Source organism: Bos javanicus, chromosome 2 (genome assembly GCF_032452875.1).
Source record: "Bos javanicus breed banteng chromosome 2, ARS-OSU_banteng_1.0, whole genome shotgun sequence".
Lineage (NCBI taxonomy): Eukaryota > Metazoa > Chordata > Mammalia > Artiodactyla > Bovidae > Bos > Bos javanicus.
In genome coordinates this window covers 62,216,717-62,229,747 of record NC_083869.1, presented here as the reverse complement: position 1 = coordinate 62,229,747, position 13,031 = coordinate 62,216,717, and the positions used below count along the sequence as shown (strand labels likewise).

Sequence of the window (13,031 nt, the reverse complement as noted above, 5' to 3'; positions counted from 1 at the left end):
CTGTCATCCCCTTCTCTTCCTGCCCCCAATCCCTCCCAGCATCAAGGTCTTTCCCAGTGAGTCAGCTCTTCGCATCAGGTGGCCACAGTATTGGAGTTTCAGCTTCAGCATCAGTCCTTCCAATGAACACCCAGGACTGATCTCCTTTAGGATGGACTGATTGGATCTCCTTGCAGTTCAAGGGACTCTCAAGAGTCTTCTCCAATACCATAGTCCAAAAGCATCAATTCTTCAGCACTCAGCTTTCTTCACAGTCCAACTCTCACGACCATACATGACCACTGGAAAAATCTCTTCAACGTGTTCTGTTCAGTTCAGTTCTGTAGTACATGGCGAAGTATGCAAAGGAATCACAAGTCAGCGGTACCACAAAACACTTGGGGAGATTAGTGATTAAAGGATTGAAAGTAAATTTCGGTAAAGAAGGCCCCTTCTTAAGGATATATCCTTAAGAGATTTTATTCCAATTATGTAGCTCAGTTGTATGCACTGCAGTTTTTTTTAACCACTCTGCATACCCTCACATATGCACCCTCACCCTCACATAAATCCTCACATGTATTAACAGAAATCATGTAGAAAAGATTCATCGGTCATTACAGGTTTAGTCTGCTTCCCACTTTATCTTACGAGATACTCTGTAAGTATCTCATAAGATAAAATTATGGGTCTTTAATGTCATACTTGCAGCATTTCATATATGAAAACCTGTGGGTTGTATTTCTCTATGGAGCCTCACAAATGTTTGGGTATTTCCAGTTTTTCTTTTATAATTTTATCTATTTAATAATAACACTTTTTAAAAAATTTAATGACCTTGGATGAGCCTGAAATCATGGTATACAGATTCTGGTTTTGCATTCTGTGAACTAAACAATTAACAGAACCTTGTGGTTACATTTAAGAAAAATCTGATTTTAAAATTGACTAGTCACTCTGTTTTTTGGAGAAAAATAGAAAATATTTGAGATAGTGTAGAACCAACTGGCTGATACAGTAAGAGCATTCTCATTGTTTTAAAACCATAAGCATTAAAATGTCAAATGGTGTTTATAAAAGTTACAAAAGTCTGCAAAGTAAGAAATTTCATTGAAAATGTGGTTATTTTCTTTCTTTCCCATAAGTTCTTATTCCCTGATGCTGCTTCTGAGAAACCATTAGATGGGACTTCTTCAACAGACAATAGTAATCCTCCACTAGAGAGTGAAGAATATGTAAGTTAATGTTAAATATTTAAAATGCATTGAATTTCTAGGGATTTTGCTATATTTCTAGCAACAGTCATGAAATCTACTTCACAAGAATGGCTACTGTAAACAGTTTTATATCTCTATACCTGTCATTTAAGCTCTTCCTCAGTTTAACAAAGACTTGGATGAGGAAAATGTGATAATTTTCTAGCATTCGCTATAAAACTTTCTCTGTTGTGAAATAAGGATCTTTTTATTGTAAAAATCACCTTAGGAAAACTTGAGTGATGATTATGGCCTCCATTCAGTGACCTACTATAGAACGTTAACATAGATACATATTTTGGGTAAAAGAAGTTTTCTGGAAATAATGAAAAAATATACTGTGTATGGTTATAGGCTATCCTTTAGTTTAAACTTTTCATAAGTCATCAAATTTATGTTTTGCAATGGATTCTTCTTTATATTTCAAAACTAGATAGAGGGTAGAAAATTCTTTAATTGAAGTAATGTGTAAAATGAAGTATAATTTTCATATTTTCCTTTTTGAAGTCTTTGATAAGTTGAGAAATAAGTTTAAATTGTGTAGAGATATATCAAATTGTTAATACTGTTAGAAAGTGATTTCATGAAGTGAGAGGGAAAAGCAGGGATTTTCATTTTTAGTTTATACAGTTCTGATTTTATGTTTTTGGTTTTGGCAAGTGCGTATTCATTTGTAATTATAAGATTTTTATAACGCATGAAATTTAGAGTATATCTTAAAGATTTCACAGAAGAAACTGAAAGCTGTACCTTTAGCCTTACTAAACTGTAGTGTCACTTTTTGATCCTTGTAGAGATCTTGAAAACATGGAGCTGCCTAAAAAAAATTCAGGCAATAATGTTTTAGACAGTTGATAAAAGCCTGGCTGTTAGGATAGATTAATTTCAGGTATTAAAATCTCTGCCTACACAGTTTCTGATTATACATGTAAATATATTGGTAACAAGTTTTTTTGTTTCTATTTTGTTAAATTTAGAATCTCTACAATCAGTTCAAATCTGCACCGTCTGATAGTTTAACATACAAGTTGGCTTTGTGTCTTTGTATGATCAATTTCTACCATGGAGGACTGAAAGGAGTGGCACATCTCTGGCAGGAATTTGTTCTTGAAATGCGTTTCAGATGGGAAAACAACTTTCTGATTCCAGGGTAATAATTTCAATTCCCGATTGTAGAGATAGTATTTTTATTTGTTCACAAAATTTGACTTCTGACTCATTAATTCTCCTCTTGTAGGAAATCTGCCCCAAGAAAATGGTAAGAAACTTAAGATATGATTTCTGTTCATTGGTGTTCACTATAATAGGAAGAAAAAGTTAATCTAATTATCAGACATTAATTTAGTTCAGTCGCTCAGTCGTCTCTGACTCTTTGTGACCCCATGAACTGCAGCACGCCAGGCTTCCCTGTCCATCACCAACTCCCGGAGTCTACTCAAACTCATGTCCATTGGGTCGGTGATGCCATCTGACCATCTCATCCTCTGTTGTCCCCTTCTCCTCCAGCCTTAGATCTTTCCTAGCATCAGGGTCTTTTTCAATAAAGAGTGGTTAAATAAATCATCATGTATTTCTATAATGGAGAGTTTTTTCCCAAGAATCCCTGTTAACATAGAAGATGATCGCAGTATTTGTGGTAAAGTAGACTATAGTGTTATGTATACAGTGCTTTCAACTATGCTGATAGAGAATATTAGAAAATATAAAGAATATATATAGAAATATGTATAGAAAAATAATGAAAAAGAAATATAACAAAATGTTAACAGTAGTTTAGTTGGAGGGAAAACATCTTTATAGAGTTCAGAAGTTTGGGTGTTAAATATTACCTATAAATTTTTTATATAGCTTATGTTGACATTTCATTTAAAGGGTTTAGCATATATATTGATACTGTATAGGTTACTGTTCATTTGCCCATCCTACTCAAACTAAGGGAGGAGAATCATGATATTGGTAATACAAAATGGTAACTGATCCAAAAATGTTTACTCCTAAGTCATTTGCCAGCCTCTACTTAACTGGATTCTCTCTTGGCTAATTATTGGGAACCACCTCATTTAGATTAGAGGAAATCCAGGCTCCCTTCAGCAAAAGAGAGGTGGAGATCAATGGATTTTATATTGAGAATCTACCATAATGATTGAGAACTGAATAAATAGTATAACTTCCTTTGTAGTGTTTGAAAAACTGCATGCTAGCTACTTCCTAGGGTGGATTTCAAGGCTTTACATTTTTTAAGTTTCTGTTAGCTTGAGAGCTATCACTACTTTGCTGTTGCGTTTTGTCTCTTGTACTTGCTGTTGGTAAATTATGGACTAGGAGAATAAAATAAATTTTGATCTTTTAATTTTATTTGCTCCATCTAAGTTGCCTAATCTGTAGAAGTCTAGTTTTGCTTTCTTATCTATGTGATTTAAATATATGGTAGTATAAAAATACGCATATCTGAAGCAATTCTACTGATAAGCTTTTTTCTATTACTTTACTTGATAGATTAGCAAGTGGACCTCCAGATCTGAGATGCTGTTTACTGCATCAGAAGCTACAGGTAAAAATTTCCCAGTGGCAGTATATAATTTGTGACAGTGGTTAGGTCAAGTTATTCTGACATTAAATATAATAATAGATTATAGGCTGTTTTCATTGTGCTGCTGTAGGTTACTTAAGTCACTGTCATTCACACCAAGGTCCAGGGAAAGGGTGGAGACTGAAAATAAAATACTCAGGCAGTGGATAAATTTTTACTGTAACTGTCACTGGTGGAACAGCAATTTCCTCAGTCCTTGTCCTTGCAAAGGAAAAAATTCATTCGAGAGATATAGAGCAGTTTTAAGCAGCAGCAGTTTTGTTAAGCAAAGAGAAAATAAGCTGTCATGAAAGGATGAGAATGGGTAGTCTAGAAACCAGAAACCGCCCTGAAGTGGGGGTAGGGTTGGTTTTTAAGAGTGGTGGAAATTCTCTTCCTGTGTCTTGTGTTATTTGACAAGTTGATTGACAGCTTTAGCTTATATAACTTGTATCCTTGTGCACAGGTGCTTACCCATAAGCACCCAAGCAAAACCCACAGAGGGCGGGCAAAAACTGCAATGCTGGTTTATTACAAACACAGTGTAATGAGCCCTGGGTTATTACTTGGAGTCACCTTTTAGGTCTTGGTGCCCTTGTGCTGGCAGTTTTTGTCTAGCTTTTGCCTAATAAGGCTGGTAACTTAGGGATCCTTGACCACAAAAGCAAGGGTCTCTGGGTATATTCTGATCACCAGTGTCCAGGATGGGGAAGGAAGAATAACTCTGTCCAGGATATGGCTGGTACCCATGCATGTCTAACTAACAATTCATATATAATAATAAATATAATAATAAAATAATAAATAATTTTGTTTCTCTTTTCTTAAGATGTTAAATTGTTGTATTGAAAGAAAGAAGGCACGTGATGAGGGGAGAAAGACAAGTCCTTCAGATAATGTGACTAATACATATTCAGGGGATGCTGGAAAATCTGGAGATCAGCTGGGGCCAGATAATTTGAGAGAGACAGATAAGGACAAAGGAGAGGTGGGAAAATCATGGGATTCTTGGAGTGACAGCGAGGAAGAGTTTTTTGAATGCCTAAGTGATACTGAAGAACTTAAGGGAAATGGACAAGAGAGTGGCAAGAAAGGAGGACCTAAGGAGATGGCAAGTTTAAAGCCAGAAGGACGACTCCATCAGCATGGGAAACTCACACTGCTACATAATGGAGAACCTCTCTACATTCCAGTGACCCAGGTGGGGCGGGGACTGGTTCTTTAAGTTGTGTTGTTGTTGTTGTTGTTATTGTTGTTTACATAACTTTATCCTAGTAGGAGATGATTACTTCGGATAAAGGCACTTCTTTAAACAGTCTGTGTCTAAAGATCTATAGATTTGAAATCTAAATAAACTATTGGAGTTTTTAGGTCTACTATTTGTGCAACTAAGAAATGTTTTGAAGTTTCAGTAGATAGTACTTCATCATGTATACAGTGACCTGTTAGTTCTTCAGGTGTTTAAAAAAAATCCAAAAATATTGGTGGGAAGAACAAAAGTAAAAATGCTTGATTTGTGTAATTAGTTCTTATCTGTTCAATATATAGTTTGAACACATTTTATACCCTTAGGGAGTGGAATAGCAATAGCTCAAGACCTAAGGAAGAGCAATGGTTTTTGGATTTTTTGGGGGTTTTTTTGCATAGGTAATAAGTGAGTATATTTTATTGTGAAAATCTCAATCTAGAAAAAGTGAAAGTCACCACCCATTAATTCCAGGTCTTATCTGTATAAATAACCATTATTATTGGTTTGGATTATAGTTTTCTATACCTATTTCTATGCATTGATGTATGTATACATATGCATATGATACACAGTTTTGTGGATTTTTAAAAATCTGTGTATTGATATGTAGCTTTTTAACCTAAAAGCTTGAAGATCTCTTCATGTCATTACATACAGGTCTACTTCATCTCTTTAATTGCTGTATAATATTCCACAGGATGGAAGAGCCATAGTTTTATTCTTCCTCTCTTAATGCATAATATGTTATTTGAAGCTTATTGCTATTATCATGCTACAGTATAAATTCTTGTTTTTCATTATTATCTGTTTCACATATGAGTGTTTCTCCAAGGGAGAAATGGAATTTCTATATAAACAAATATATAAGATATAAAATTCCTCTTCAAAAGGGCTGTACCTACTTTATACCCCATCATTGATGAGTATAGGAATAAGGGAATACCACTATCTCCCCAACTTTGTTTTCATACTTCCTTCCTTCCATAAATATGTGTTGAGTACCTAGTATATGTTAGCCACTGTCTTGGGACTATAGGATTTTAGTAGCAAAATTATATAGTACACTTCTTGAGCTCATGTTACTTGTATTCATATTTTATTTAATTTTTTATAAAAAACTGATATTACCAGTCATAAAAGCTTTTGCCAGTATGATGGGCAGAAGTGGTATCTCAATGTTCTAGATTGTATTTCTCTGATTTTGATGAACCTTAGCGTCTTCTTAGTATGTTTCCAGCCTATAAGTTGCATTCCATTTTTCCTTTAGGTTGATGTTCTATTCTTATTGATTTATATGATTCCTTTATATTTTAAATATAAATAATCTGTTATATACATTGTATATGTTTTCTCCTAGTTATTTTAAAAACATGTCTATGTACTTACCTATTGAATTATAAATTATAACTAAAGTGCACGAACTTCAAGTGATTAGTTTGAGTTTTTTCATATTTAGATACCCATTTAACTACTACTCATATCAAGATACAGAAAATTCTCATCATCCTAGAATAGCAATGATCAATAGAACTTTCTTTGAAGATGAACATGAGTATTTTGTGCTCTCCAGTATTATAGCCATTATCTGTCTATATGTACTATGTTATATAACTTCCCTATATTATTATTTTTAATGTACACGGTTTATAATTCAAGGGCCAGAGCTTTCTCCCAGACTCAAGTTTATAAATTCTCAATTGACTTGTGAGGCCAGTAGGAGTACTTCTTGTCTAATTTGGTTTCTGGAGAGACTTCATTCAAGTCCTTAGTGGTCAGCTGATCAAATGGATTTATGTTCCTCATCTTCTCCAACTCTTTCTCATAGTCCTAAATCCTGGTCTTTGGGAGAGACAAAACCTCAGCACAGCTTTTCACATCTTCTTTTCTTCAGCATCCACCTGGGCAGTGTATTAATCCTCTGATATAGGAACCTTTGGACTTCCTTGGTCTCTCAGCTGGTAAAGAATCTGCCTGCAATGCAAGAGACCCTGGTTCGATTCCTGAGTCAGGAAGATCCCCTGGAGAAGGGATCGGCTACCCACTCCAGTATTCTTGGGCTTCCCTGGGAGCTCAGTGGGTAAAGAGTCCATGTGCAATGCTGGAGACCTGAGTTCTATCCCTGGGTTGGGAAGCTCCCCTGGAGGAGGGCATGGCAACTCCAGTATTCTTGCCTGGAGAATCCCCATGGACAGAGGAGTCTGGCAGGCTACAATCCGTGGGGTTGCAAAGAGCTGGACTGAGCAACTAAGCACAGCAGAACCTTTAGGGCATTAAACTTCTTCTCAAAGTCATTCACCAAGCTAGCTTTTGCCACGTTTGCCTTGTATAAGCCCAGTCGATGGCAGGTGGCTTCTCAAGGCAGAGTAGCCAACCTGAAAGTGAGGGTCTTATTCCAGGACTTCAAGGAGTTAGCCACGGCCTTCTGGTTTTGGGGGATGATCTCCCCAAAAGCTATCTAGTCAGTGGCTTTTAGAGCAAGTTTCCATCCAGCCATCTTAAGAACCTTCACCAGCCCCAGGTGGCCCACTAATTGGAGGATAATTGTTTCACAATATTGTGTTAGTTTCTGCCATATATCAGCATGAATCAGCCATAGGTATACATATGTCCACTCCCTTCTCAGTACTCTTCATAATTTCAATCATTTTAATTTTTGCCTTTCTGGTGGTGGTTTGGTACTATCTCATGTTTTCATTTCTCTGATGAATAATAATACTGAATACATTTTCATATATTTATTGCCCATTTGGATGTTTTCCTGGTGAAGTGCCTGTTCAAGACCTTTACCTATTTTTCAAAGTTAGTTGTCTTTTTTCTTATTGTTTTAAAAGAATTCTTCACATATTTTCAATCTGAGTCCTTAATTATATGTGTATATGTGTGTGTGTATGTGTATATATATATATATATGTAACAGTTTCTCCTAGTCTGTGCATTGCTTATTCACTTTCTTAATGATGCTTTTTGTTGAATAGATATTCTTAATTTTAATAAAGTCTGATCTACCAATGTTTTTCTAATGTAGATACTGCTTTTGTGTCCCATTAAGAAATTAACTACCCTGAGGTCCTGGAGATACTCTGGTGTTTCCTTCTGGAAGGTTTATAGGTTTGCCCATCATATTTATGCTTGTGATCCATCTTAGATTGACTGTGCTTGGTGTGAGGAAGAGGTTAAGATTCTCTTTTTCTGTAAGGATGTATAGTTGTTCTCCAACACCATTATTAAAAAGACCTACCTTTTTCCATAGAGTGGCAGTGATGTTTTTGTCATAAATCATGTGACTGTATGTGTGTTGGTTTATTTCTGGACTGTTCTGTTAGTCCCTTTGTTTATCCTTGTGTCAGTAATGTACTGTTGTTATTACTGTAGCTTTATAAAAATCTTTCTGTCTTATAGTATAACTTTTCTGACTTTGTTCTTCAAGATTATCTTGGCTAGTCTTTTCATTTTTATGTAAATTTGGGAAACTATCCATTTCCACATACAAAATTATCCTGTTGAGATTTTAATTTATCAGATTTAGCATTGCATTGAATTGGAGAGAATTGACATATTAACAATATTGAGTCTCATAATCACGAAATGTCTTTCATTTTATTTAATGTTTCCTTTGCTTTCCCTTATCAGTGTTTTTTAGTTGTTATTTTTAAAAAGGTTTATTTGACTGTGTCGTCTTTGTTGTGATACGCAGATCTTCATGGCTTCATGCAGGATCTTTCATTGTGGCACAGGGACTCTCTGGTTGCAGCTTGTGGGCTCTTTGGTTGTAGCATGCAGACTTCAGTGTGTGGGCTCAGTAGTTGTCAGACAGACTTAGCTGCTCTGCAGCATGTGGGATCTTAGTTTCCTGACCAGGGATCGAACCTGTGTCCCCTGCGTTGCCAGGCAGATTCTTAACCACTGGGCCCACCAGGGAAGTCCCTGTTTTTTGTTTTTAATATAGAGGTTTTTGTATATTTTTATTAGGTTTATGTCACAGTGTTTCTGATTTCTCAAATAAGGTAAATGGTGTTTTTAAATTTAATTTTTAATTTTTTCCCTGATATATAGCAATAGTTGATTGCTGTATATAGACTTTGAATCTAGCGATCTTATTACATTCACTTATTTCTAGTAGTTTGTGGATTATTTAGAGTTTTCTATATACACAATCGTGTTGTCTGTTAATATAGACAATGTGAATTATGGTTTTCTGAACTGGGCACTTTTTGATTGTCTTTCATGTCTTATTGCACTGGCTAGGACCTCAGGTACAGTGTTGAATAATGGACATCCTCTTTTTAATTTCAGAATGAAATCATGTGACAGTCTTTGAGTGTATGTGATGTATGTATCATTTATTTTATGAAGGAGATTCCTATTCCTAGTTTCTGAGAGTTTATATCATAAACACGTGTTGTATTTTATCAAATGTTTGTCCTGCATATTGAAATAATCATAAAATCATTGAGTTTTAAATGAAATAGTGTATGATAAGTAAATGATACCATGTTTAATTCAAAATAACCATTCCATTTTTAGCTATTATTTTCTGAGAACTTTTTCTTATATAAGACATAAGAGGCTAGTATTGCTTCCCAGGATGCAAGGATTTACTTAAAAGCTTTTGTGACTAGTTTTCGTATTCTGAAATGGGTTGATCACTTGTAATAATTATGCAGTGGGATATTGGGGATGTTTGTTTGATAATTTGAAACATGGATTCTGTTAACTTTATTTCCTCGTTCATATTGTTTCTTTGTGAGGTGGCTGTTAGTTACGACATTAATTTTGTTTGACAGGCCTAATCTTTTTGCTTCTTTATTTGTTTTAAAAGTAAATTATGTTTTAGATATTTCATCACTAACATTTAGTATTAGGACAGAAATATTCTAATACTGGAAACCAAGTACTTATTTTTTCTAATTTTGTTAGGGTGCATGCAGTTGACATTGAGGTCTTGTGGCACAGACTGAGGTTTTGGAATCTAGCAGAACTAGATTTATAGCCTGGCACCACCAATTATTACTAGAAATGCTAGTACAAGTTATATTCTTTTCTGAGCCTTGTTTATCTCTCAAAAAATACATTAGTTTTCATTTTCTAGAATTTTATATAAATTTTATATAATTACAGTAACTTTTTTGTATGTGGGAAGTCTTTCAGCATAATTATTTTGAGATTCATGTATGTTGTGGAGAATCTTTTGAAGCAGGAGTTCTTAAGTAGTGGATTAGAACCAAACTAATAGCGCTCAAAGTCAGCATCAGATAGATATCCTGGATCTCTTTAGTTTGCTACTTTTATGACATTGGGCAAGACACTGTCTCCACACTGTTTCACTACATGTTAAATGTCCAGTTCACTTCTCAGTGATGAGATCATGTACATGACAAAGCTTTGGGTATATTCAGATGTGGTACATGTAAGAATTATAGTCCTGGGCTTCCCTGGTGGTTAAGAATCCACCTTGCAATGCAAGGGACACCAGATTGGTGCCTGGCCCAGTTAGGATCCCACATGCCACGTGGCAACAAAGCCCATGTGGCCACAAGTATTGAGCCCTGGCTCTAGAGTGGCAAGCTGCAACTGCTGAGGCCACTGCAATGAGAAGCCAGGGCACTGCAACTAAGAGTAACTGCCGCTCACTGTAACTAGAGAAAGCCCACGTGCAGCAATAGAGACCCAGCACAGCCAGAAAAAAATAAGTCTTAAAAAATAAAGGAAGAAGTATAGTCTTTATGCTACTTGCCACTTATATTCCTCTTTTTTTTAAATTTATTTTTTATTTAATATAAATTTATTTTAATTGGAGGCTAATTACTTTACAATATTGTATTGGTTTTACCATCCATCAACATGAATCCGCCACGGGTATACACGTGTTCCCCATCCTGAACCCCCCTCCCACCTCCCTCCCCATACCATCCCTCTGGGTCATCCCAGTCAGTGCGCCAGGGCCAGGGTGGGATGATTTGGGAGAATGGCATTGAAACATGTATAATATCATATGTATTCCTCTTGATCATGTTTTTCACTTACATTTTATCTGAGTTCCCAGGTGGGAGGGGTAGTCAGTACCTCTTTCAGTCTCTTCCTTTCCTTTGGGAGGGGGCAAAATGACAATGAAAATCTTTTCATGGAAATAATGAGGGAGTCTGCTCTTAAGTATATTGCTTCATTGGAGATTCATGTAACTTTTGAATTTGAGGAATTTTGATATCATAGGGAAAGTAGAGTAAAAAGCTTATGATACAACCTAAGTATTTTGTCTATAATTGCAAACGTTTATTGAGTTTGTGCTCGAATTTGTTCTTTACAGCAGTGGATCACATAAAACTGGGATAATTGCTCAAGGTAACAGATCTGGGATTCAAATACAGGCATGTTGCTTCTAGAGCCCAAGCTCTTAACCACTCTGTCATGCTGCCTTACCAGTTATTACTCACCCCCAAGTATCAGTGACCTTAAAAGTGATGTATGTTTATTGTAGAGACAAAACAAAAACTCACAATTCCATAATCCAGAGGTAATCACTGTTAAAGTACTTCCTTGCCCTTTTTTCCTGTATCTACCCATTTCCCTGTTATATTGTACATTCAGATTCTTTGAATTTTCATGCTGTTATAAATGATGCTACAGTGATATTTTTAGAAGTGGAATTATTGGGTCAGAGGGCATGATCATAAATGCTTGCCATGTATTGGTGGCCAGATTGTTGTCCGGGAAGATTTATATTCTCTCCCAACAGTGTTTGAAAGTGCCCCTGAAGGGTTGTTTCAAAAATGAGGATGGGGAACACATGTATACCTGTGGCACATTCATTTCGATATTTGGCAAAACTAATAAAATTTTGTAAAGTTTAAAAAAAAAAAAAAAGAGGATGATAACAAGGGAAAAAGTTACTTTCACAAGAAAAAAAGTTACTGTCTTCTGTTTGTTGCTGTGTTTTGAATGCTATACCTTTACATTTCTTCTACTTTATTTCTGAAAGATATCTGTGAAAATTACTTATCTCTGTGGCAGAGGTTCTCAACTGGGAACTATGTTTGGGCTCCCAGGGGTATTTGGCAAGGTCTGGAAGCACTTCTGATTGTCATGAGGTGGAAAGGTAACACAGGCGGTAGAGGTACTACTGCAATAGGCAGGAGCAGAGATACGCTGCTAAACATCCTACAATGCGTAGAAGAGGCTCCACAACAGAGAATTATCCAGTCTAAAATGTCAGTAGTATGAGACTGAGAAAAAAACTTGCTTTATAGTAAGCTCCTGAAATCTAGAAGGAATCTATTTATTGACAAGACACTTACTTCTGCTGGGTCTTATCCTATTATCTAAGAATGAAAGAGTTCATGGTTTTCTGGTTTTAACAACAAAGCAGGCAAAATTTGTTTAGTTAGTCTCTGACTTGTTAAGTTCTTCATATTTCAAATATAAAATTGAATGGAATCTGTTCTTAGAAAACTTTCCTCAACCCCTCTGAGCAGTTTTGAAATGTTTCTATCACTTTCTTAATTATTCTACAGTTGTTTCTTCCTTTAGAGTTGCCTTAGCTGCTGTTATATTTGGGGTTGCCATTAAAATATAGAGTGTCTCTGATTCCCAAAGTAAAAAACAACCAACTTCTTGTGGGAACTGATAATTTCAATGTATTTGGAACCTAAACTCAATGCAACTCTTCCAACATAAAACATAGTTATTTAGGGGCTTTTACTTGGCATTCAGTTCATTTACCTTTATTTTCATACATGTATCAATTTTCTTCTTTCACTAGTTATAATAAAAGTCTAGTTGCAAGTAATAATGACATTCATAAAAATATTTAAGACTTTATTTCTTTATCATTGTTGGTATTCAGTCACTCAGTCATGTTCAACTCTTTGCAGTCCCATAAACTGCAGCATGCCAGGCTTCTCTGTCCTTCACTATCTCCTGGAGTTTGCTCAAACTCATGTCTATTGAGTCTATGATGCCATCCAACCATCTCATCCTCTAT

The 13,031-nt window shown here is 35.6% G+C and overlaps 1 protein-coding gene and 1 pseudogene across 2 annotated transcripts in view; one reads left to right on the top strand and one right to left on the bottom strand.

Moving 5' to 3' along the window:
• Window positions 1-13,031, top strand: part of RAB3GAP1 (RAB3 GTPase activating protein catalytic subunit 1) — a 111,071-nt gene that overhangs the window by 82,436 nt on the left and 15,604 nt on the right. For both annotated transcript variants that reach the window (XM_061439326.1, XM_061439335.1), the window contains exons 14-17: window positions 1,125-1,214; window positions 2,213-2,385; window positions 3,732-3,786; window positions 4,634-5,005. In XM_061439326.1, the coding sequence (XP_061295310.1) occupies window positions 1,125-1,214; window positions 2,213-2,385; window positions 3,732-3,786; window positions 4,634-5,005 (690 nt within the window). The remainder of the gene's footprint in view (window positions 1-1,124; window positions 1,215-2,212; window positions 2,386-3,731; window positions 3,787-4,633; window positions 5,006-13,031) is intronic.
• Window positions 6,714-7,547, bottom strand: LOC133260710 (ATP synthase subunit d, mitochondrial-like; annotated as a pseudogene).